The sequence below is a fragment of the Halichoerus grypus genome, chromosome 1, assembly GCF_964656455.1.
Source record: "Halichoerus grypus chromosome 1, mHalGry1.hap1.1, whole genome shotgun sequence".
Lineage (NCBI taxonomy): Eukaryota > Metazoa > Chordata > Mammalia > Carnivora > Phocidae > Halichoerus > Halichoerus grypus.
In genome coordinates, this window is record NC_135712.1 from 148196646 (window position 1) to 148221987 (window position 25342).

Consider the following 25342-nt stretch of genomic DNA (forward strand, 5'->3'; position numbering starts at 1 on the left):
TAAAAAAAGAGAGAGAGAGTTTATTTCTTGGTTTGCCTTTCTTTTTTTTTCCCTTTGCTCATTTTTGAACTTTTTTTAATAGATGAGTTGAGCCTTTTAGTTTATTAATTTGACTCTATGCTTATTTTTATTATGTATTTACTATGTATGATGCTACATTCACTGCATGTTTTTCACTATGTGATTTATTGCTTTTATTATTGTTTCTTTGGGCATTGAGGGAGATTTCTACCTTCTAGTGATTATCTTTGTACCTTTATATAATTCTTTGTCTCTTTTTTTCCTTACTTAAGCCCCAACTATTTGGTTTGTCAACTTTAAATGATGCCCTTTGCCTTGTACAGACTGCCTTTGCAACAAAGACCTCTTTGAACTGTCCTCCTCCTCTCTCCCTTCTTTTTCATTTATTTCATTGTTACTTCTACCTTGTCAAAGAATATCATTTGATACTATTCTTTCACCCCATCTCCTCTTTCATTTTGGTTTTAAATCTGAAACTAAAGATACTCAATGCTCACCACCAGTCCTTTTGCTGAAGTTCCCCAATCATCTCCTAGTTGGTTGAAGCTTGTCTTTTAGTAAGATCCTAAGGGGTTATGAGTACAATATTTCCTGAGCTCTCACATGATTAAAACTTACATGTATCCTTGATACTTAAAGGACAGCTTAGCTTGATACAAAACACATTCTTAGTTCCTATTTTTTTTCTTTATACTTCTTGAAAATGTTGCTCCACCACTACTTGCTTTTTGAGAAGTCTGATGCCAACCTGACCTTTCCTTTGTAAGAGACTAGCTCTTTTGGTCTAGTCTTTTCCTCACCTTCAAAATTTAATATTTTGCCAGGATATGTCTCAGTTGATCATTCTGGGTCAATTTTGCTATGTAAGAAAGGGGCCCTTTCAAGATAAAGATTTAGGTTTTCTTTTTGCTTTTTCAGAAATTTCTCCTGGGGCATTTTTTTTTTTTTTTTAAGATTTTATTTATTTATTTGTCAGAGAGAGCGAGAGCACAAGGAGGGGGAGCGGCACGCAGAGGGAGAAGCAGGCTCCCTGCTGAGCAGGAAGCCTGATACAGGACTCTGGGATTATGACCTGAGCCAAAGGCAGACGCTTCACTGACTGAGCCACCCAGGTGTCCCTCTCCTGGGGCAGTTTTAAGTATTAAGCAATTCCACAGTCTTCTTTTTTGGTAGCTTCTGGGAGCTCCAATTTTGCCTGTGTTACTTCTTCTTTACCTATCATTTTCGTTCTGGACCTTTTCAGCTCTTCCTCTGTATTTTTTGCTGTCTTAGCTTTTGACATTCCCAACTTCTATATGCTTTACTGTAATTGTAGTCATCTCTATTTTTATTTGAATATGTTGTGATTTTGTCTTCATATCTATGATGGTTTTAATTTTTTGTTCAAATTGTTTCCCAAGCTTGGTCATTTCTCTTTTCACATATTCCTGTTGCTTTTTCATTTTTTTTTTTAAGATTTTATTTATTTACTTGACACAGAGAGAAAGACAGCGAGAGAGGGAACACAAGCAGGGGGAGTGTGAGAGGGAGAAGCAGGCTTCCCGCGGAGCAGGGAGCCCGATGCGGGGCTCGATCCCATGACCCCGGGATCATGACCTGAGCCGAAGGCAGACGCTTAACGACTGAGCCACCCAGGCGCCCTGTTTTTTCTTTTTTCTTTTTTTTTTTTAAAAGATTTTATTTTATTTATTTGACAGAGAGAGAGAACGCGAGCAAGGGAACACAAGCAGGGGCAGAGGGGGAGGGAGAAGCAGGCATCCCGCTGAGCAGGGAGCCCGATGTGAAGCTCAATCCCAGGACCCTGGGATCATGACCTGAGCCAAAGGCAGATGCTTAATGACTGAGTCACCCAGGCGCCCCCCGCTTTTTCATTTTTATTCTGAGTTTTAAATTTTCTGAACTGTGGTATCTTTCATATCCACAATTGTTTCAAAATTTAGACTTCATGTTTGGAGGGTTGTTACAGTTTACTCTCTTTTGTTCTCTTTATTCTGGAGTATTTCATCAGCTTGAAAAGTTATGATTCTTTGTTTTCTTCCTGTATTTGTATACACAGTGAATTCCTTGTTCTATTTATGTTGACATGCTTGCAATAACAGGCAACTCTATGAGGGCAGAGGTAAAATGGGAAATGGATTGATTGAGTGGCTTTCGCTGTTTCTTGGTCCAAGAGAATCTTTTTCTGTTGGTCAATGTAAAATTTCTTTAATGAGTAATGTCTAGGTAGTAGGGGTGGGAAAGTTGTCCATTTTCTTCTGAATCTTTGACTTGCTATTGATAGGCTGTTTTCTTCAGCTTTCTGCTTTCTTTCTCCCCTTCATCCACCAAGCCTGCTAGGGACACCACTTCCTTTCAAGATGACTTCATCTCTCTCAGAAGTGATGCTGCTGGTCCCACTCATTTTCTAAACCTCTTCCTTTGACGTCCCCCTCTCCACTGCCTTGATTGACCAGGTCCCAGACCTGGTTTGCAGCATTTTTCCACTCTGGATGGAAACCACAAGTAGTCTGGTTTAACTGAAGTTCCAGTTTAGGCAAGGGCTTGCAGCAGAGGTAAAATTTGAGGGATTCTGCAGGAAGCAGATCACACAGGACTTTATTTGTAGGCTTTTGTGATACATTGAGCAAGGAATAAAAGGATCCAAAGTAAAACGGGAGGGAAGGAGAGAAAGGAACTGCTTTAGGAGTTAACAAAGGAATAACCAAACTCACTTGGTGACTGATCTGACATGGGAAAGGGAGAGGACATCTGCATTTGAGGTTTGGGTTCTTCAATGAATGGATGGATGAACGGTGGTGCCAGTTCACTGAAACAGGAACACGAGAGGAGGTTTGGGGAAGGGCAAGGGAAGATAAGTGGAGTCTGAAGTACCCCCCTGAGAATTCTAATAGACTCCAAGGAAAGTTCTGGATGAAAGCATAGGTCTGGGTGTTCCTGGCATAGAAGCAGTGGTTGAAACCCAAGAAGAGATGAAATTATCCAACAAGAGAGGATAGAATGGGAGAGAAAGAGAGATAAGGATAAAAATTTGGGGACCAGCAATAATTAAGGACTACACAGAGCATTACTATCAGTAAGGAAGAAGGAATGAAAGCTCAGGAAAGCAGGAGAAAAGTTGGGAAGAATGACTATCAAAAAAGAAGACAAGGACAGAAATAATTACTGTAATGGATTAAAATACATAAAATATATTAAATGTATGGTATTGACACTAAAAATAAAAACCTACTTGCTGTTAGAGGATGCTTGGGAATCAACCCATTGTTTTGAAAACTGGTGAACAGAGGAAAGTATTTATCCAGCATCTCCTAGCTCTTTTGGGTAATTGGGCAGGGAATGTCTCTCACACAGAAGAATCCCGGGTAATAAATGAAGAGGAATAACAAAACGGTATCCCTAGTGAACTAATGGAGCTGGGCTTGAACATCCCCCAAATGAGATAAAACCAGACATATGTGCCTCCCAATGGAAGAACACAACACCATTTTATGAAATTGTCTGACATAAAAAGGGAAATAATCCCACGTGCATCAGATCAAGCCTCTAGGTCAGTGGTTATGAACCAGGGGCAATTTTGCCTTCCCATCCCCACCAGGAGATAATGTGGCAATGCCTGGAGACATTTTGGATTCTCATGACTTGGGGAGGGCGTGCTACTGGCATCTGGCGGGTCGAGGCCAATGACCCTGCCGCCCCCCCACAACCAAAACTTACCCAGCCCCAAATGTCAATAGTACTGAGGTTGAGGAGCTCTGTATTAGATCCAATCACCAATTTATAGGAAATACAGAAGATAGAGAATATGTTAAATGACACCCCGGAAAAAGAATCAACAAAATCCAGAATTAGAGAAATGCTCCCTGAAGGAAGGGATGGAGGGAGGGAGGTGCTGCCCTGTACTACCTGGGAGAGGGCCCCTGCAAGTGGTCTCGTGTGCCAGGGAGTCAGGCAGCCTGTGGGCAGAGCTGATGGGAGGGGACAGGAAGCTTGGTCATCAGCCCTGTCAAGCTTTTTGGGTGGGAGGCAATGAGTTAAGGTGGGCATGGGGAGGGAGGAGAGATCACAGAGGATGAGGGGACAGAAGCTGGAAGGTGAGAAGGGCAAAAACTTGATGGAGGGGTTAGCACAGGGAAGACAAGAAAGGAAGACACTAGGAAGCCCTTCAGACACTGAAATGAGGAGCGAGGAAGCAGCTGAGGGGGTCAGCGTTGGAGGAGGGAGGATGGACCACAGGGTCACAGTATGGGGGGGGCAGGTGGCTGTGGGTTACAGTTTGAGGAGAAGTAGCCAAAGAGTCAAGAGTTGGGGAAGAGGTTGCTAGGGTGGGGGTATGGGGGATAGCTTTGTCTCCCCTGTTCTGCTGATTAGGTCCCTATATTAGCTTTACTTCTGCATTTGAAAGGGGAAAAGTCACAATTTTTACTGGACATATCCCAGACTCACTGTTTTATCTTGCCTCCCAAGATAAAGGACAGGAAAAGACAGATGCTTTCCTGCCCCGGGCACAAGGGCACAGAATCAGCCCATTTATGTTCAGGAAGATGTGCTAAGGTGGGTTTCAGGTGGTCCCGGGCAGGGCTGGAGCACCGCAAGGAGTCAGGTGGGCAGGCAGAGTCACTCAGGACAGGGAAGAGGATCCCTGCTGTCCAGGAGGAGCATGGCTCAAAGTGGGATCAGTGAGCCTGGGCAGGCAGGGCTAATAGGGGTGCCTGGGCCTGAGGAATTCACTCTGGAGGCCCCCGGGTCTGGGACAGGATTCTCTGCTCAAGCTCGGCGTATTGCGGGAGAAGGGCCTCGTAGACCTGGAGGGGCAGAAAGAGCAGTTTAGAATGGGGAGGGAGAGATGCCTCTCATCTCTTAGCAACTTGCAATTTTTAAAATTTAGCATCCCATTTACTTGCAATTTAAGTGTTTGTGCTGGGCAAAGGAAAGGAAGCATCAAGTCTCAAAAGAGGAAAAGCTAATAGTTCTCAAACCTACACTTTAAGATTTTCAAAAAATGCAAATTAGGACTAAAAAATTTGTTATCAAATCTACAAAATTTTAAAAAATTCTGGTGAAGGTACCTGGAAATGCCGGCTTATCGCACAGCTGGTGAAGCTGGTGGTGCAACCCTTCTGGAAATCAACTTGACTGTACGTTGGTATTAAAGGGCTTGAAAATGCCCCTAGCCTTTGACCCATTTATTCTACTTCTGCAAAGCTCTCCTAAGGAAACCATCCTAAATGTAGGGTGCCACACCTGACTAACCGTCCAGTCTCCTAAGACTACCCTGCGTCACACCCTGGCCCTCAACAGGATACACTGGGGAAACATACCAGTTGGTACAGTGGCTGCAGTGCTTCTCTTCAATGAAAGACCACGCAGCGGTCCTTATAGCGGTTGGCACAAGTGTCCAGGAAAGGGTCTCCCTGCCCCCCATGTCACGGCTCAGGTGCAAGGAGGTGAAACCCACATCATACAGATGTAAGAACCACCCTGGCTTTGAAACCTCATGCCACACAGGAGTGTCTCTTGTAACAACTCCATAGGCAAGACACATGCCCATGAGACGTCACTGGACGCAGGGAAGCCCTAAGTATGACTTCCCCTCAGGTATATATGGTTTTCCCACTCCAGATGCAGTGCCCTAATTAAAGGCCATTTTTACATAAGCAATGCTGTGTACCAATACTGTGACATTCCAAAGGAAACAGAGCTAGAAATTTAACTGAAGTTCAAATTCTCATGCAGAATAGGAAAAGGTTTTGTTAACCTTTTACCCACATAATTTCAACTGCAGTAATTAAAAGACTAGAGGGGCACCTGGGTGGCTCATTCGGTTAAGTGTCTGCCTTCGGCTTAGGTCGTGGTCCCAGGGTCCTAGGATTGAGCCCTGCGTCAGGCTCCCTGCTCGGCAGGGAGCCTGCTTCTCCCTCTCCCTCTGCCCCTCCCCCGCTTGTGCGCGCTCTCTCTCTCTCTCTCTCTCTCTCTCTCTCTCAAGTAAATTGGTAAAATCTTTAAAAAAAAACAAGCAAACTAGAAGCAACTGCTCTAAGACATATAAAAGGCACAAGTAAATTATGGTTCATTAGCCAGACAGAATATTATGCAGTCATTAAAAATAATGTATATGCTCATTTTTAAGAATATAAATACTCATGTTGTACTGCAGTGTTTTGTTTTTTTTTAAGTGGGCTACAGAATTATATATACAGTGTGCTGGGTAATGAACCAAAACCAAAAACCAATAAGGGACAAAGGTTTTTAAAAAGATTTTATTTTTGAATAATCTCTACACCCAACGTGGGACTCAAACTCAGAACTCCGAGATCAAGAGTCCCACGCTCCGCCAACTGAGCCAGCCAGGCACCCCTCACAACACCACATTCTTAACCTTCCTTCCCCCCTCCTTTAAAAAAAAAAAAAAAAAAGCTGTTTTCACTTGTGACTCTATAAGCCTTGCCTGAGAAATGTGGGCACTTCAGGTTAGCACATGGTGTCTTACAGACAAGGGACCCAGATTTCCTTGCGACTCACAAACGCCACTACTAGCTCATTCTAATCCCACTCCTTCATTTGGCTTAATTAGCTCCAAACTTTAGTAACTGATTTTGCACCCAGGGCCCACTCTTGGCACATCTGGGGCCACTCGGTGAAGGAGACAGAGAACAGAGAACTCACGGGGAGCTTGGATCTCGTCTGTCAGGAGGAAACTGCAATATTCAGCTGAGCCGAGAGAAAACACTGGTACAGTTTTGAGTTTCTACTTGAGCACAACCACTGCTGTATGTGCCATAGAGAGAACACAGAGGATGCTCCCCTGCTCCCAAGTTTACAAACCAGTCCTCCAATAGGTCATTACACCAACAGTCATAGACTGCTGCTGCTTGCAACCTGGTGTTACGAAGGATTCTGAGGTTGCACTTGGGTTGACGGGTACGGAGTTCCAGGAGCCCTTAGTGACTTTGATCATGGGCGAGCCAGGGAAGGTGGGGGACACACACAGAGTGTTTGCTGCCTATAAGGAGACAGGTGCAGCTGCCCTAAAGCTTTTCCCAGCTACCTTCTCCCTCGTGGGCCTCCTTCTAGAGGACAAAGGAGCCAGAACCTACCCTAGCCTTTCTTACAACAAAGGGTGACCATATGACCAAGTGGCCGTCTGGTGGGGGAGTTGAGAGAAATAGACCAGGATTCTCTCCCTGATGAGCAAGAAGTGCATGAGGAGGGGCTGCCCAATGCCACGCTCTCATTCCTGCCTATGGATACAGTGGTGGGGGAGCGGGATGTTTGGAGAAGCGGAAGACATCCTGTGATCATCGAGAGCACATCTAAAGTGGTGCCACCCAACACCGTAGCCATAAGTCATATAAGCCTGGGAGCACTTGAACTGGGACTAGTGCTACAAATCCAAAATACACCTCGGATTTCAAAAGCTTCATACAAAAAAGAGGAATGTAAAATAGCACATTGGCAATTTTTCTTATTGATTACCTGTTGAAATGGCAATATTTCAGACATACTGGATTAGATAAAAAATATCTTTAGTCATTTATTTATTTTTACTTTTTTTTTTTTTTAATGAGACTACTAGAAAATTGGAAATGACATAGGTGGTTCTCAGGGTGCCATTGTCCGTTGCTGATCTGTAGAATTGCAGGGACTATGACCCAGAGCCCTGACATTGTGGAACCACGGAACCAGCCCCACAACTACCTTCAGACTTCTTGTTACATAATAAAGCCATTCTAATTAGGGAGTCTTTCCAAACTTCACAATGAGTGGGTTAAAAGTAGGCAGGACCAGATGTTGTCCCACTTCACAGATGCAGAAACAGGCTCAGAGATGAGAAATGCTGTTCAAGGTCACATGAAGGTCATATGCTGAAGGAAAGGCTGGATAAGAATGAAAACCCAAAGGCCCTTTCTATCAGTTTAGGGTCTTTCTACTGCATTGAGTTGGCTCTTAAAGGTAAGGACACACGACATAAGGACAAAGTAATAAAAGCTTGGGCACACCTATGCGTGTGGGTTATGTAGTCACCTGGAAACTGGGAGCTTCTGCTCCCAGATGTGTTGGGAGACAATTCTCCATGGTGTTTCTACGTGACTGGTGACAGCTTTTGTTGCAGACTATCTTTTCAATGTTTATACAGCAAGTAGCATTGGAAGATAGAGATAGAGTCGTCCTCTGGGGCAGACGGAAAATTTATTTGCTGATCAGGCTAGTACAGATAATGTCTCCCTCGAGGGCAAAGGTTGGGAAGACCTGCTTGCAGCTCCTTTGTAAGTTGGGAGTTTCCTAAGCTTGGGGTCACTCAGTTTTGATGCAGACACAGCGTGTGCACAGTATCCTCCTGGGCCCACTCCACATCATCCAGTGGCACTTCAGGGCCAAGGAAACCTGGTGCAAGCATGAAGTTCACACTGACTGCTACATCAGTGATAATGCCCTCTGTCTGCGTAGCCCTGCCGCTGGGCTGCAAGAACCTTCTGGGAACAGGAACAGAGGTACGGTGGAGGCTGTGCCATACCACCCACACTGCCCTTCAAGAATGAAGACTTTATTCTCCCAGCCCTCGGCTGACGGCCCCCTTTGGGGATGGCTTTGGCTAGAGAGTGCTGCCTTACCCCATCCTGGGGTGGCCTGCATACACAGACTGGCTGACATAAGGTATAACGGCCCGGCCCCCTCACCCCAGCTAGGTTAAAGTCCAAAGAGTCAGCCCAGCTTCATAACTTCCTCTAGGACTGGCTGAGGGCTCCAGGGAGATTGCCCTGTGGCTCACCTCCTCCCTCTGCCCCATCCTGCCTCCTCGTTTCCCCCTCCACAGATATAGATCCCACGAGCACCCCCAATAAATGTCCTACACCCTAATCGGCATCTCAGGGTCTGCTTTCCAGAGAACCCAAGCTGTAACAAGCGGGGTCTGCCTTCCCAGGGATTTCCTGGCCTGGGGAACCGCACACCTGCCTTGGATCCAGACTTCAGATCTGAGGGCTAGAAACGCGGCACTTCTTACGCTTAAGTGACAGAGTCTTTCTGTGGCTTCTGTAACCCGTGAAATGTAAGGGCCCGTCCTGAGGCATATGGAACACTGAAGATACACCCAGCAATCGATCTGACCCCTGGGGCTATAAAATCAGCAGTATCTATAAATCTCAGTTGACAACCTGGCTCCCTTTTGCTCTGTTACCCTGACAATTAAAAACCAAAAAGTAGGATTTCCCCATTAGCTGAACACATCAACTTTAAGTGACAGAGCAAAACTTACCTTTTGGAAAAAAAGAACCTACAGTTGACCTTGAACATCATGGGTTTGAACTGTGCAGGTCCAAGTACAGGTGGATTTTTTTTGATAGAGTAGATGGTAAATGCATTTTGCTTATTATTTTCTTTTCTCTAGTTTATTTCATTTTAATAATACAGTATATAACACATACAATATATAAAATATGTAGTAATTGACTATTTATGTTATCAGTAAGGCTTCTGGTCAACAGTGGGCTATTAGTAGTTTTGGGGGGAGTCAAAAGTTATATGTACATTTTCGTGTCTGCAAGGGGATTGGCACCCGTCACCCATGTTGCTCAAGAGCTAACTGTGGTTGGTTTTCACAATGCAAAGGCTATGACCAAATTCTGATGGTCTCTCACCTGAGCAGCTCCTGGGGTTGGGGTAGCAGCTAATCTGGGATTTGGGGCTAACTTCACAACCTCTGAAAAGGGCACGTCTGTTCCAGCTGCAAGGTCCAGAAGGGAAAGCTCATTTCACATCAGTGCATGTTGCAAATGAAGACATTAACTGAAAATAGCATCTTATCTCTGGGGTGATAAAATATTCTAAAACAGGATTATGGTGATGGTTGCACAACTCAGTAAATTTACTAAAAAATCACTGAATTGTACACTTAAAATTGGGTGACTTTTATGCCATATAAATTGTGCCTCAGTAAAACTGTTCGAGAAAAAGAGAGAGACAGAAGAGAGAAATTTGATGTGCAGACCTCTCCCCAGCAGGGCCTAGTTTGTCTTGCTCAGCGGGACAGCACCTGTCACAGCAGGGCGGCGGGCCCCTGGCATCTGACAAGAGGACTTACCTGCCTCTCCTCCCTCACCGGGCTCCACTCCCCAGGGCTCAGTGCACCGAAGCCACTCCAGGCTTCTTAGGACTCCTTCTACCTCAGAGCCTTTTCACTGTGTCCAGTGTCCCGGTCTCCTCTCTTCACGGACCTACACTCTTCTCAGACCAGCTGCCGCTCACAATGTCCTTTGTTCCGAGGCTCCCTAACCCTCCACCCCTAAGTACCATCAGCTGTCCTCAGAAACTTCGTACAATTTCTGGCCCCAGATTTAAGGTCCCTCCCTTGCTGAGCCCCCAGAGCTCTGTGAAGCCAGGGACTGGGTCTCCAGAAGAGCCCTGGGGCCTCGCACACTGCCTGCATACCCGAGGCCCTCAATAAATACTCCCCAAGCAAATGAGCGTGGGGCTGGAGAGGAAGGGAGGCTGCTGTCGGGCTGGGTGGGGGGCAGGAAAAGTGAGGAATTTCTAGGCTGGTTAAGGAGTACTATCAGATAGGCAGGGAAACACAGGACCACTGCGAGTGAGGCAGGGCCCGGGCAAGACACAAGGTTTCCAAGCAGATGTTGGGATATCTCGGCTCAGAGCTGCATGGGAACGGGGTGGGGGAGGGGGGGCCAGCAGAGAGACCAATCAAAAGACACTGGTCCCTTGGCCACTCATTCAGAGACCGCCTATGTGTGAGGTTCAGCCTGGATGCAGCTGGGGAGAACAGATGTGAAGTGGCTGAGACACCTCAGGGTGGGGACCGGTGTGCTTGGACTTAGCTTGGGCTTCGGTTTTGGAGGGCAGAGTGGGCAGTACCCAGATAACCTCTGGCAACGCAACAGGCACAGAAAAGGAAAAATAAAAAAGAAACGCAGTGCCACATAGCAGCAGAGTCCCAGAAGGGCAGTGCCTTTCCCGCTTTAGCAGAAGGAGGAGTGGGAAGTGGGCTCTGGGCTTCTCATGGGCAACACTAAGGGCCAGAAGATTATGGAACAGTATTTTCAAGGTGCTGAGGGAAAGTATTTTGAAGTTAGAGTCCTTTGCCCAAACAAGGTAACGTTCCTTTTTTTTTTTTTTAAGGTTATTTATTTATTTGAGATAGAGGGAGAGCACAAGTGGGGGGGAGGAGCAGAGGGAGAGGATGAAGCAGACTCCCCACTAAGCAGGGAGCCCGACATGGGGCTCGATCCCAGGATGCAGGGCTCGATCCCAGCCAAAGTCAGATGCTTAACCGACTGAGCCACCCAGGCACCCCACAAGGTAGCATTCTTTTGGAGGGTGAAACAAAGCCCATGCTGGACATGTAAGGCCTCCAAAATTATCACCTACTGAATTCCCTCTTAAGCTTACCTAGGTTGTAGAGTCCAACAAAACTATCATGGAAAAGAAAAAGGAGAAAGAAACTGCAGGGAATTAGGAAGAGAGAGAGGAATTCATAGGGAAGTGCAAATAAAAGCCAATATGATGTAAGTTTAATTAAAAACACAACCTGGAAATAAATTACCCAGTGATCTTGACACAGGAGGTGGCATGAGGTGGGGTGAGGAAGACAGGGTAGACAGGGAGGGGAGTAAAAGAGTGAGAGGTTAATTATTAAGAGAAGGATCTGGTCCCTGATTAATTCTCAGTGTTGATAGAAACATGTAAGTTTAAATAGGTGTGTTAAAAAGTGAAGAGTAAATGCATGAAGAGAACTGCCAGAGGAAACAGAGCCCTTGAGGTAAATGGGCAGCTGGAGGAGCAGTCTGAGCAGGCAGGGGACAGGGCAAATTGACTAAATGGGCCCCTTGTGGGCATGGGCAGCTCCCAGGAGAACCTGCCTAGATGGGGGAGGTCCAAGTTTCAGCGAGGCTGCCATCAGAGCGATGGGCCCCCATGGAGCTGTCCAGGGTACTGGACTGTTTGGCTCTGAAGCCTTCAGCTTTGTTTCCACTTCCTGCATTTGCTGAAAAGATGGCCCTGGACTTCATCCACCTCTCCTGCCCACCAGCTGTCCAGACCCACACCCATGTGCCCTCAAGCATGTCCTGCGTTCTTTCCCAATGTCCCTGTGCTGAGCCTGCCCATGACCAAGTCTCATTCAGTTAGGAACCTACTTTTCTTTGCCCACTTTAAGTACAGAATAAAAGAACAGAAGGTTTGGGTTGGTTCTTGCCTGCTGGGAGGAGAAAAATGAAACTAAAGCCCAAGACTCCAATGTCCCTAAAGACTGGGAACATTCCAATCTCCCCTTTCTATCCTCCTCAGCCCCGCCAGTGCCCCAACTCTTCCAGAAGCCTCTGTTCCCCATCCCTCGACCTACCGTGGAAAGCTCGGTATGCAGAGCCCACACAGGCCGAGTTGGCAGTGTCTGTGACATACACTGGGGCACCAAACACATCTGCAAGCACCTGGAAAGGAGGAAGGTTCATACTGTAGTAAGCCATTCCTCGGGGGGAACACGGACATTTGGCACACATGCTCTACGCTCTCTTTCCTCATGTGTCTTCTGATGCCTTCCATTCCACCTCTACTGCCTTAAAGGAAGTATACTCAGCCATGCCACCCTGATAATAATAGAGTCAGGATGATCTGGGGGAAGTCTCTAGTGGAGGGCCACAGCTCTCCAGGTTGTCCCTGCACTATTTAACCATTTTATCAAAGACAAGGAGGAAGATTTAGGAAGTATACTTAGCAAATGGTTAAGGTGGAGATGGCTGGAGGTAGAGACTAATGTCAACAAGCTCAAACAAACCCAAACTAAGAGGACATGTCTAATAGGAATAAGGATAAATTTTTCCATTTAGCTCCCCAAAATAAATTGCATAATTTTAAAATGGAGGACCTCTACTCAGTGGAGCTCACATGGAAAAGACTTGGGAGTCTTAGTTGACCGTAAATATTACAGTGGATGCCACTGATGCCCCATCTGGATTCCATTACTGGACTGCTGTGCATCTCTCCCCCAGATGCTGTGAGTATCGGCTGCTAATGGCTTACAGCTGCCCCTCCTCAAAGGAATTGCTCTTGGCTGAACAGAGGATGCCTCTCATAGGAGGTTATTCTCACCTCTCTCCAGGTTAGCCACTTGGCCCCCTTACCCAAGGTGGAACCAAGTCTGTGGTACAGTTCACGTTTCAGATCTTCCCTATGGGATGGAACCGAAGCTGAAATCACATTCTTGCTTATCATTTCCCTCGGCGCTACCTGCCCCCCTCATTCTCTTCTGGGAGCACCTTCTCAACAATCCACTTATAGAAGAATTCCCATCTCAGGCTCTTCTTTTAGAGAATCTTACCTAAGACAGGTATATTATAAGTCAATAGTTGATACAGCCTCAGGCTACATCCAAAAATGCTCAGTGTCCCAGTAAGACCCTGGCAGCCCCATGATGTGACAGCTTGACTGTCAGACATCTGCAGGAGTGGGAACAGAGGCAGTCCTTATTGGACAGTGTCTGGCTCTTAGAAGTAACAGACATGGAAGAGGTCCTACTGCTTGGCCTATCACCAACACATACCTGTAAGATTTCTCTGTTGCGAGATGCCCCTCCAGTGGCCAAAATCTTTGTCTTGGGCACTGCAAGGAAGAAGAAAACACTGATGGCTGTAACAATCTCCCCAAGACAAAAAAGACTTTTCTAGAGTTCTTCAGCCACAAAGGGCTTATACTGGGCCAATGCCTCTTGCTCATCACACAGGACTCAAGGAGAGCTCCAGAGCTGGCGTTGTCCATGCAGGCTTGTCACAAGTAATTTGTTTGTGAGGCTGCTGCCCCACTGACCTCTTACTGTCTTCATTTTTTTAAAATCATTAAAAAAAAAAAGAATCTGTCAACAAACCAGGAACAAAAGGGAACTTACTTAAATTAATAAAGGCCATCTATCCAAAATTTATAACAAACGTCATTCTTTTTTTTTTTTAATTTTTTTTTTTAAGATTTTATTTTATTTATTTGACAGGGAGAAAGACAGCGAGAGAGGGAATACAAGCAGGGGGAGTGGGAGAGGGAGAAGCGGGCTTCCCGCTGAGCAGGGAGCCCGATGCGGGGCTCGATCCCAGGACCCTGGGATCATGACCTGAGCCTAAGGCAGACGCTTAACGACTGAGCCACCCAGGTGCCCCTAACAAATGTCATTCTTAATAGAAACATTTAGAAGTATTTTCTTTAAGACTGGTGTGTCTCCCAGACCTCAAAAAAATGGCCTCCAAATGATCCTTGCCTCCAGATATGTTTACGTTCATGTCGTTCCCTCTCACAGTCAATAGGGCTGACTCCTGTGACCAGTGGGATATTGTGTAAATGGTGGAGTGTGAGTTCCAAGAGTAGGTCATAAAGGACATTGAGGCTTCTATCCTGTTCTGTTGCAGATCACTCTCTTGGTTCCCTCACTTTGGGGACTCCTACCAACAGCCGTGTGAGCTGGCCACCTGGGGAGCAGATCCTACAGCCCGAGTCAAGCCTTCAGATGACTGCAGCCCCAGATGACATACTGACTTCAACCTTAGAAGAGACCTCAGCCAGAATGACTGAGTTATGCTAATCCCAAATTCTTGACACACAGAAACCATGTAAGATAATAAATGTTCATTGTTGTTTTAAGCTGATAAGTCTTGAAGTAATTTGTTACACAGCAATAGATCGTTAATAGTAAGAACAAAACAAAGACTCATACTATCCAATACACTGTCACATAGTACTAGTTTTACTAGCCATGCCTATAAGGCAAGAAAAATAAATAAATATATAAGGATTGAAAGAAAATAAATAAAACTACCATTATTATTTACAGACAATAAACTATCTACTTAGAAAAATTAAAAATAGGCAAACTAAAGTTTAATAAGGTTGCCAGATATAAAAAAGTCAACTTACAATAATCAATGGCATTTCTAGCAATAACCAATTACCAAATGTGATAGAAAATAAATTACCATTCACAATGGTAACCAGAAATATAATGTAGCTAGGAAATACCTTAGCAAAGAATTCAGAAGCCTCTATGAGGAGAAAGAAAATGGAAGATGTTATTAAAGTACAAAAAGGAGTATCTAAGTAAATTAAAAGATATTCCACGGTCTTGGCTGGATTTGAAGTAACATTATAAAAGTGTCAATTTTTTCAAACTAATTTATAAATTCAATGCAACCTAAATAAAAATTCCAACTGGATTTTTTTTTAAGGAACTGAATCAAGTTAGTATAAAATATTTATGGAAAAATAAAGATCCATAAATGGCTAAGACAACACTGAAAAAAGAAAAGTGAGGGGATGAATTGCTATATTAGACATTAAGACGTGTTTTGGGCTGAACTGTGTCCCTTCAAAATTTATATGTTGAAGTTCTAACTACTAGTACCTTAGAATGTGACTGTATTTGGAGATAGACAGATACATGTTTAAAAAGGTAGTTAACTGGGGTGCCTGCATGGCTCAGTTGTTAAGCATCTGCCTTCAGCTCAGGTCATGATCCCAGAGTGCTGGGATCGAGCCCCGCATCGGGCTCCCTGCTCCGCGGGAAGCCTGCTTCTCCCTCTCCCACTACCCCTGCTTGTGTTCCCCTCTCGCTGTGTCTCTCTCTGTCAAATAAATAAATAAAATATTTTTAAAAAAAGGTAGTTAACTGAAATGAGGCCATTAGGGTGCCTCTAATTCAATATGGCTGCTGTCCTTATAAGAACAGTCTATTAGGACACACAGAGGGAAAACCATGTGAAGACACAGTCAAGGAGAGAGACCTCGGGAAAAAACAACCATGCTGACACCTTGATCTCAGACTTTTAGCCTCCAGAATTGTGAGAAAATTAATACCTGTTGTTTGATCCATCCAGTCTGTGGTACTTTGTTATGCAGACCTGGCCAACTAATACATACTACAAAGCCATAATAATAGTTTGTCCCAAAAACAGACCAATAAACCAATGGAGTGGAAAAGGGGATGGGGAGAGAGACCCACATATATATAAAAACTTGATAAATGATAAAGAAGGCACTACAAGTAATGGAGGAAAAGAGAACTGGGTCACCATGCGGAAAAAAAATTAAACCGGATCCCGATTTACACCATTCACAAAAGTGAACTCCAGAAGGATCAGAGTCCTAAATGTGGAAGTTACACGAACAGTACAAAATGTACAAAAAAAAAAAAAAAAAATTTCTGTGGCACTGAAAGAGGGGAAAACCTTTTCAACAATATCTCAAGAGCATAAAATTTAAAATGAAATATTGGCAGGTTTAATTTAATCAAAACTCCGTTCAGTTGCCAACACTATAAATAAGGTTAATAGACAAATGACAGAAGATGCTTGCGACACAGAAAGCTGACAAGGATCTAGTAATATTCGAAGTATCTGATAAACTCCTGCAAACTGTTAAGAAAAAGATGGGAAATCCAATACGGGGGAAATGGTAAAAGATAAAAACCGCCAATTCACGGGGGAAAAAAACCAAAGTTACAAAGAGCTGTTCAAAGTCATTATTAATGAAAAAAAATGCAAATGAAAGTAACACTGCGATACTAGTTTACATCCATCCCTCAGATTAGCAAAGGAGTCAAAGGTGCTTAATGCTAAATGTTGGTGGGGATACGGGAACACTCATGCACTGACAGTAGACCGATGATTTCAAAAACGCAAGACTCTGAGCCTGTCTGTCTCTACCCACTTCCACTGAGCAGCAGCGGCATCTGACCTCAAGCTAAAGAACTGCCCTCCAGCCAAAGTGAGCAGCTACCTGGGGAGGGTGCCTGGGGGGCCTGAGGGGAATCAGAACTTGGAGTACCACTGAGCTGCCTGGGCAGACGTGGAAAGGGACAGACATGCACCCATCATAGAAATAAGCTGCATTCATCTTCCAACCAGAATAAAAACCTGCTGATTTTGGCATGTGGAGAGCCTTCGTAGGGAGGACTCCAACTTTAACGCTTGTACAGTGCTCACAAGTTTCAACTTAAATCTGCCTGTTGTCACCCCATCTACTTCCCCAGCCTGGAAAGGGCAGGTGGGGTGGGGCAGGCGGGGCGGGGGTAGGGGGCACTGGGAGGAGGGACCTTGCTTGCTGTCTCCACTGAGAACCAGTTACTCATTCAGTACTACGAACCCGCAGCCAAGACAGTTGAGAAAAATCAATGGTGTGAAAGAGAAAGATCAATGTGAACAGACTACCTCAGAAGGAAAAGAACCCAGGCAACAAAAGGGCAAATTTGAAAAAATGCCAATATTTTATCCTCTGGTGTATTTGAATGGGTATAAATCCATAAAAAGGAATAAACCATTACGAAGAAGAACTGGGAAACAAGAAAGAGTTCTAAAAATAAAAAAAAATGATATATGAGGGGCGCCTGGATGGCTCAGTCGGTTAAGCGTCTGACTTCAGCTCAGGTCATGATCTCAGGGTCCTGGGATAGAGCCCCACATTGGGCTCTCTGCTCAGCAGGGAGTCTGCTTCTCCCTCTTCCTCTGCCCCCCCTCCTGCTTGTGTTCACTCTCTCTCTCAAATAAATAAAATCTTTAAAAAAAAAAAAAAGATATATGATTACAAACAAATTTAGGTGGAAAAACTAAACAGTAGAATAAACATGGCCATATCTAATATAATAACCTGAAAGATACAATCCAGGAAATTCCCTATGATTTAAAGTGATAAGGAAAGAGAAAGAATAAAGTTAGAAGACACAGAATTCATTTATCCTTTTAGAGTTATTCAGTCTACAAATATTTAGGGAGAGCCCAGTTGCCACCTGGTAGTGGTTTAAGAAGTGGGAATAGATAGTTTAACAAGACAGATGAGATTCTTCCTCTCAGAGAGCTCATATTCTAGTTGAGGGAGGACAGACCATAAAAAGATAAATTTAAAAATAGAGCATGAGAGTGACAAGTTCACTTTTCAAAAATTTTATTTACTTATTTATGTCATCTCTACACTCCACGTGGGGCTCGAACTCACGACCTCAAGATGAAGAGTCGCACGCTCTTCCGACTGAGCCAGGCAGGGGCCCCTGAGAGTGACAAGTTCTATGACGAAATAAAGCAAAGTGCAATTAGGGCCAGAGAGCCAACATCTGGTCTGCATAAGGCAGGGTTTCTCAAGCTGGGCACAGCTGACACTTGGGCTGGACAATCACTGGCTGTGGGGGCTTGTTGCACACACTGCAGAATGTGCAGCAGCATCTCTGGCCTCTGCCAGTGAGATGCCAGGAGCACTCCCCGTTTGTGACACCAAAAATGTCTCCAGATATCATCAAAAATCCTCTGGGGGGCAAAATCACCTCTGTCGGAAACCACCGGCCTAATATGAATTCTAGTAAAAAGAACAGAGAAAATGAAGGGAAATAAATCATCGGAGAAATGATGTAATAAATTTTCCCAAGGTAGAAAAAGTCAGATATATTCAGGCAAAAGGGGCCAGCGGGTGCTCGGCACAATGAAGGCATAAGGCCTATACCCAGACTTTAGTTGAGAAATTTCCAAAATCCTAAGAAAGAAGATTCTAGAAGATTCTGTAGAGGAAAAAAATACCATTCAGATGGGCTTCTCACTGGCAACGCTAAAAGTCAGAAGACAAAAGAACATTATTTTCAAAGTTCTAAAATAATATGATCTTTGAATTCAGAATTCCACATATTATAAAAGTAGCATTTAAGTGTGAAGGCAAAATTAAACTACTTTCGTACAGTCAGAGACCATTCCCCTTACCCCCACCTCTACATGAAAGAATTAGTCAAGGATGTCCTGAAGCAAAGATGAAAGCCAAATACAAAACCACTTAGATGTGTGATATAATAAATAGTGGTAATCAAGGAAAGCCACCAAGTGTATAATTTAAATAATTATTGATGCCTAATGCACACTGAACAGTAACATCCTGGAAATGGAAAATGGGAGGTAAAGAAGAGAGAAGAGGGAGCGCCTGGGTGGCTCAGTCGTTAAGCGTCTGCCTTCGGCTCAGGTCATGATCCCCGGGTCCTGGGATCGAGCCCTGCGTCGGGCTCCCTGCTCGGTGGGGAGTCTGCTTCTCCCTCTGCCTGTAGCTCCCCCTGCTTGTGCTCTCTCTCTTTCTCAAATAAATAAATAAATAAATGTGGACTGGGCTAGTGAACGGCAGCCCCTGTGCCGACCGGCGCCTGAGTGAGCAGGCCCACCCTAAACGTATTTGATTAACAAAGTAAGCATTATGCTAGCCAAACACGACAAGTTCCAGAAACAAAATCCATCCACTTAGGTTGTCAGTTTACTACCAATACCTGTTACACAGAAGAGATGAAGTAAGGAAAAATCAGCCAAGGGCCTGCACAAGACTGTTCCTAGCAGCGCGGTTGGTAACACGTGCAAACGTACATCACAGAACAACGGTAAACGGATCATGGTACAATCAGGATGGAACCCCACAGCACTGTGAGAGCTGACAACTGGTAGCTACGCTAATTCACACGGGCGAATTCATGAACATAACGTCGAGTTATAGAAGCAAGTCACCTAAGAACACGGGTCAGCCGGGAGAATGATGCCTCACATTTGTGCAGCCCTTCTTGGTTCCAAGCATGTTCATTTATGTAATCTTATTTGAGAGGAGGCCAGCAGAGCTAGCAAGACAGGTTTGATACTGCCTTTAAGTCTCCTAAGAGGATAAGTAATTTTATGTGGGTTTGCACAAAACTGCTTTAAAGGCTGGGAATGATGGCATGATTCCATCACCCCTCCAGTGCCCAGGAGGACCTCTCTGTTCTCACTGCCTCTTCCTGCACACTGTTGGGGCCAGCCCCCGACAAAGTGCCGCCTTCTGCTGGCCAGAGGACCCTTCATGCAGGGCACTGGGTGACGACGTCAGCACCATCCCAGCCCTGCTCACCGATCTCACTTTTCAGGGGATTCTGAAATCTTTGGAGACCTCTGGGGGAATGTCTTTCTTTTTTTTCTTTTTAAGATTTTATTTATTTATATGAGAGAGAGTGGGAGAGAGAGCACGTGCAGGGGGAGGGGGAGAGGGAGAGGGAGAAGCAGACTCCCCACTGAGCAGGGAGCCCGACACAGGACTCGATCCCAGGACCCTGGGATCATGACCTGAGCCAAAGGCAGACGCTTAACTGACTGAGTCACCCAGGCGCCCCTGGGGAATTTCTTTTTACACTTTGAGTGATGGAATGGAGAGAAATGGAAATGTTTATCATGATCATTTTATTTGTTTTAAAATTTGCGGTGAACACACGTACACCCTGAAAAACGTAGGTAACACCTCATAAGTTGACAGCTTGACAAATTTTCACAAACTCAAGACACCCATGTAACTCAGGAAAGGACCACCACCAGCATCCCAGAGGCCCTCTTCCTCTGAAAGGTAGCTGTTCGCTGCCCTGGCTTCCAGTGACAGTCTGGTTTTAAACTTGATGTACACAGAATCTTGCCACACGCACTTCTGTGTCTGCCTTCTCTTGCTCTGAGTGACATCTGTGAGATTCATCCATTTTGTTGCCCGTGGTGGAGGCTGGTTTATTTTCATTTCGGTGTAGCATCACATTGCACGAATACCCCAGAATGCATGTCTCCTGTCTACTACCCATGGGCGCTGGGTTCCAGCGCGGGGCCAGTAAGCACCGTGCCATGAGGAACGCTCTCCTGTACGTGTTTAGAGAGCATGTGCACACATTCCCATTATGCATGCGCAGAGAGGCGGGGCTGCTGGGGAGGAGCGTGTGTGCAACTTCTCAGGAGGCTGACCTAAGGCTGATTCCTAGAGTATGCTTGCACTTGGTTGGTTCAAAGACAGAAGACATACTACACAGAGCTCAGATTGTCCATAAAAGTGTCATGAGGAGGCGCTCAAGCAAAGAGGCTTCAGGGGTTTTCTACCCTCTCTAGTGACAACAGCTGCTGCCCAGGGGGACAAATACATCTTAGAGACCCGGACTCCACCCTCCTGGCAGAAGCCCTCGCCCCAGACCATTCCAGGGCCAGCAGTAAGGGGAACTCACTGCCCTCCTAAAGCTGCCCATTCCATAGCTCAAGTTCTTAGAAATCCCTTTCTCCCCACAGAGCCCCCGCCCCCCAACCTGCCCTGCCCTGCCTTTCCATTCCAGACCTCTCAGATTGGACAGTGGTTCTGCATCCCCACTCTTCCCCATCCAAGCTGAAGTGCTCAGACTGTGCCCCACAGGCAGATGGCCCCAGCCTAGACCTTTCCCACCTGCACTGCCCATGTCCTCAGGGTCTGGAGCTTGGGACACTGCATCTGCACGTTGGAGGTCTGGGTTACAGAAAGGTCTCTAAGTGCTACAGTTACGCGCCAGAAGGTCAGGCTACTGGGGACAGAGCAGAGAAGCAGCAACAAGCTGCCTCCTCGTCCCTGCCTGCCCACATGGGCCCGCTGACTCACCTTCTCCCCAGCCACCCACGGCCGGGCTCCATCTCCCTCCTGCCCCGGGAATGGAGCCTCAACAGACAGCGCCGTGCGAGGCCTGGCCTGAAGGCCGGGAAGCATCTCAAGCACCTCAAGGTGTGAGGGTCCCCACCCCAGAACACAGCCCACCAGCAGCTCACTTACTGACTCGGTAGCCCAAGCCCTCGGCATGGATCCTCTTGGCCATGAACTGCCCTTCAATCAGTGCCCGGATCTCCACAGCCCTAGGGAATGCTGAGACCTGTCCCCAGGAGAAAGCAGGCACAGTGAAAACTCCTTGGTGTCCCTTCATTGTATGTGTGCGTGCACGTGCCTGAGTGCATGCATGTGTGTGCATGAGCATGTGTGTGCGTGTGCATGCGTGTGAGTGTGCGTGCGTGTGCATGCATGCGTGTGAGTGTGTGTGCATGCATGCATGCGTGTGTTGTCTTTTTAAACAACAGCCCAGATTCAGAACTCATGACTCAGGCCTCCAGGGCAGCTCATACACAGCTGGGGCTCTTGACCCACTAAGCACCTGCTGCACATGCTCACACGAACACATCGCTCACACATACATGCCCCCAGCCTCAGGCGTGCTCACTTCGGGGACACAGAGCATCAGAGAACTCAGTTTCAGGCCACCAAGGGTTCAGCTCTGTGACCTCGAGTTAAGTTAGGTAAATCTTGCTGGGATTTTCATTTTCTTCCTTAACAAAACCAAGGTCATAGTGGTACCTGTTTCAGGGTGGGTATAATGATCAAATGAGACAACAGAGCCTGGTCTAGGTGTGTGATACTAAGTGAGAACCCACAGCTGAGGAGTGTCCGTCAGGCTAATGCTGATAGGCGTCAACCCCAGCTTCACCCATGCCTTAGCCCCTGAGACCAGTGACAGACCCTACCTTCTCCCTGACAGACCCCGACGGGTTTATGCAAAGGGGAACAGGCATACCTTCTCTGTATGAACAACAGAAACCAAACAGACCCTTCATCAGAAGACTGAGGTGAGCCCCCCCCCCATAGTTTATATAAAGCTTTCCACTTACAACCCAATATGTCATGACTTCATCAGCCACAAATCTGATGCCAACTCTAACTGTAACAGTTACTAGACAGAGGAACTTACTCAATCCCACATGCACGGTGGAGGGGAAAGGAAACAGTGCTTCAGGACCAGGGAGGACTGGGTCTGGAGGGCGCCCTGCACCACCCAGGCCCTGGTGACTTGGGCACATGATTTAGCATCTCTGGACCTCAGGATGCTCTGAGCAGTCAATGAGGGACACAGGGAACCACCAGCACGGTGCTTGGAGCCAAACAGCACACAATAAATGTTAGTGCTTCCTGTCCCAGAGGCTTTTGATCAGGAAGAAATACCCGATCTGGGGACAATGTGAGTCCTTGGGGATGCAGGATTAAGCTTGCCAAGGGAACAGGTTCTATGGCTTTCAGTGGCAGTCAGTGTGGACACGGGTCAACCCAGGGGAAAGCCCCGAGGTATTCTACACTCCTCTTTGTGAGAATCGCGTCTGTCTTAGATTCTGCGGATTCCCCAGCACTAAAACGCACGCCGGCACATCAAGATGTTTGCGTTAGCAAGAGCGGAGTAAATGAATGAAGTCCCTCAAGTAGCAGAACTTGGGAGGCAGTTGTTAAATTCAATACTCGAAACTGGAGCCAATTTCTCTCCAATACGAATACCACACGTACCTGTCGGTTTTCTGCACTAAACCGATGGCGCCCAATAATTTCAGGGGTGATCTCCATTACGTCAAAATAAAAACCTGAAACCAGACCAGGAAGAGAGTCACTGTCGGTAATCAAAAACAAAAGATAAGCCTCTCAAAGACTTAGGACAGAATAAGGTGAAATGACCCCATATCTCTGTCCCCCAGAAGAGTCGGGAAAGACAGGAACTGGAAGGGCCTGGGCTAGATCCTCCTAGAGACAGTTCCGCCTACTCTTACCTGACAGCCCAGACCAGAGGCAGCTGCCCCACCAACCCTGAAATACCAGTGCAGGTTTGATCGAGGGCCGCACGTCCCCTCCCTGCTCAGAAGGCCTGGCCCAACGCTGGGCCCTCTTCCGAAGAGAACCCTGCATCTGGGGCAGAAAGCTACATACGGGCGCACACTAGGGTAGAGCAGGAGCCGTGGCTGCCCTCCCTGAGGCTGTCACCAGGGGCTCTGAGGGGGACAGAGCCCTCCACTCAAAGCATGGAGAACGGCCCTACCTTGCTCAGATCATTGGGCCTCACACTAGTTTGGAAGACCCACGGAGCAGAAGGACAGACAGCTAGGGCTCCCCCTGGCTTGCTCCGTGGCCCTCCTCTCCCCCTTCCCCTGGGGCCCTCCTGTCAGCAGCTACTCCCCTTCACAGGCCTGGGCATCACCAAACAGCCTACCCAGATTCCCGCCGTTGCCCATCTCCGTGGACCGCAGCGCCTCGGAGAAATCACTCCAGGAACAGGAAGCGGACTCATCACGGATCTTCTCTCTCATGAGGGAGCCGTTTTTAAAGCTGCAGAAGTGCACACAACCCTGAAGGGGTACCCACTGCTTGCTGACTGGACCCATGTGTTTTGGTGAAGAGTCCCAGGTCGAAGGGCTGCAGGTCAAGCTGGACCACAACCCCCAGGCAGTGGCTGGCAGAGATCTGAGGTTCTCCCTCAGGTTATCAGGCCCAGCGAAGGTCCCTGGGAATCACTGGGGAAGGCTTGTCTCGGACTCTGTTTACAGAGGTTGCTGCAAAGGCACCCCAGGAAGAGACGGGGAGCTGTGGCTTCTACACGTTATACCACCTGGACGATGGAACAGAGCTGGCTAAATATACTAGACCTACATATCCTCCAATGGTTCCTGGGGCCTAGAGGCTCAGAAACTTCCCTGAGTAGCCTCTGGTGGGTTTCCAAAGGCCTGTCATCAGGGTGCAGAGCACACCTCCTCCATGACAACTGTCAGGGGGCAGGATGTCCTTCCTACTATTGTTGAAGGTCTAGCACATGCTAGGCATGTCCTAACACCATGAAGTAAACCTTTCATTCTTCGCATTTGATGAGCAAAGTGTGGCTCACGTGAGCCATGGGGTCTGCCCCGGGCCACACAGGATATGGGTGTTGAGGATGGGACTGGAATCTGGGTTTGGCGAGGACTCCAGGTCCGGGCTTCCTCCCCACCTAGCTCTGCTGTCAGAAAAAACCCAGAGTCCCAGGGTCTCAGAGGCCACAAGAGCCCGCTGAGCAGGAGAGCCTGCGGGCTCCACACAGTGTCAGACCTGCCCACTGCCCACCAAGCCTACCACAGGAGCGCCATGTAGTGCTGGACATCAACCGGGTTGCAGAAGACGTGCCCTTCCAGGGCGGGCACGGGCTCCTGGAGCCAGAGAAATAGGGTGTCGCTGGTGCCCAGGCTGACCTGGGAAGAAATGGGCAGAAATGAGGCGCCTCTCTCCCCAGCTCCGCCAGCCCTGACCCCCTTCGTTTCACTCCTCATGCTGCAGATTAAATGCCACTTCCTCAGAGAAACCTCTTCTTCTAACCCTCCCACACTAGATGAGTCCAAAGTTAGCAACCAGATTTAGGCTCTCATGGAAACTGTGGGCCGATTTTCTAGAATTTACCACAATTGCAACTAACTAATGGTTTGGGTGACAACTGGTTCCCAAATGACCTTCCCAGTAGACCCAGAAGGGCACAGGTTATGTTTTCTTTATTCATCCGGGGAGCTCACAGTCCTCTGGCCCAATGTCTCACCCTTCCACCACTGTACCCACCAAGACTGGCCATTGTCAAGGGGACCTGCCTACCCGGCAAAGGCCATAACCTTCTAAGCGCAGGTCCTGGGGCCTGGGTCTTCCTATCCCCTCCCTCAGCTGCCTTTTGGGACCGGCAGACCCTCTAAGAGGCAGCAAAGACGCTGCTGGG

General features: G+C 46.8%; 1 protein-coding gene across 3 annotated transcripts in view; it reads right to left on the bottom strand.

The window, feature by feature from the left end:
- Positions 1-1462: 1462 nt before the first annotated feature.
- The window catches only part of XYLB (xylulokinase), a 53781-nt gene continuing 29901 nt past the window's right edge, over positions 1463-25342 (bottom strand). Inside the window, exons 12-19 of one of the 3 annotated variants that reach the window (XM_036094251.2) lie at positions 24718-24833; positions 23825-23940; positions 23131-23204; positions 21583-21679; positions 13568-13626; positions 12371-12458; positions 9657-9742; positions 2600-4823 (exon numbers count right to left, since the gene is read on the bottom strand). In XM_036094251.2, coding sequence (XP_035950144.1) covers positions 4746-4823; positions 9657-9742; positions 12371-12458; positions 13568-13626; positions 21583-21679; positions 23131-23204; positions 23825-23940; positions 24718-24833 — 714 coding nt within the window. In that variant the 3' untranslated portion in view covers positions 2600-4745. The other 2 variants (XM_036094250.2, XM_036094252.2) reach the window with 2 other exon arrangements.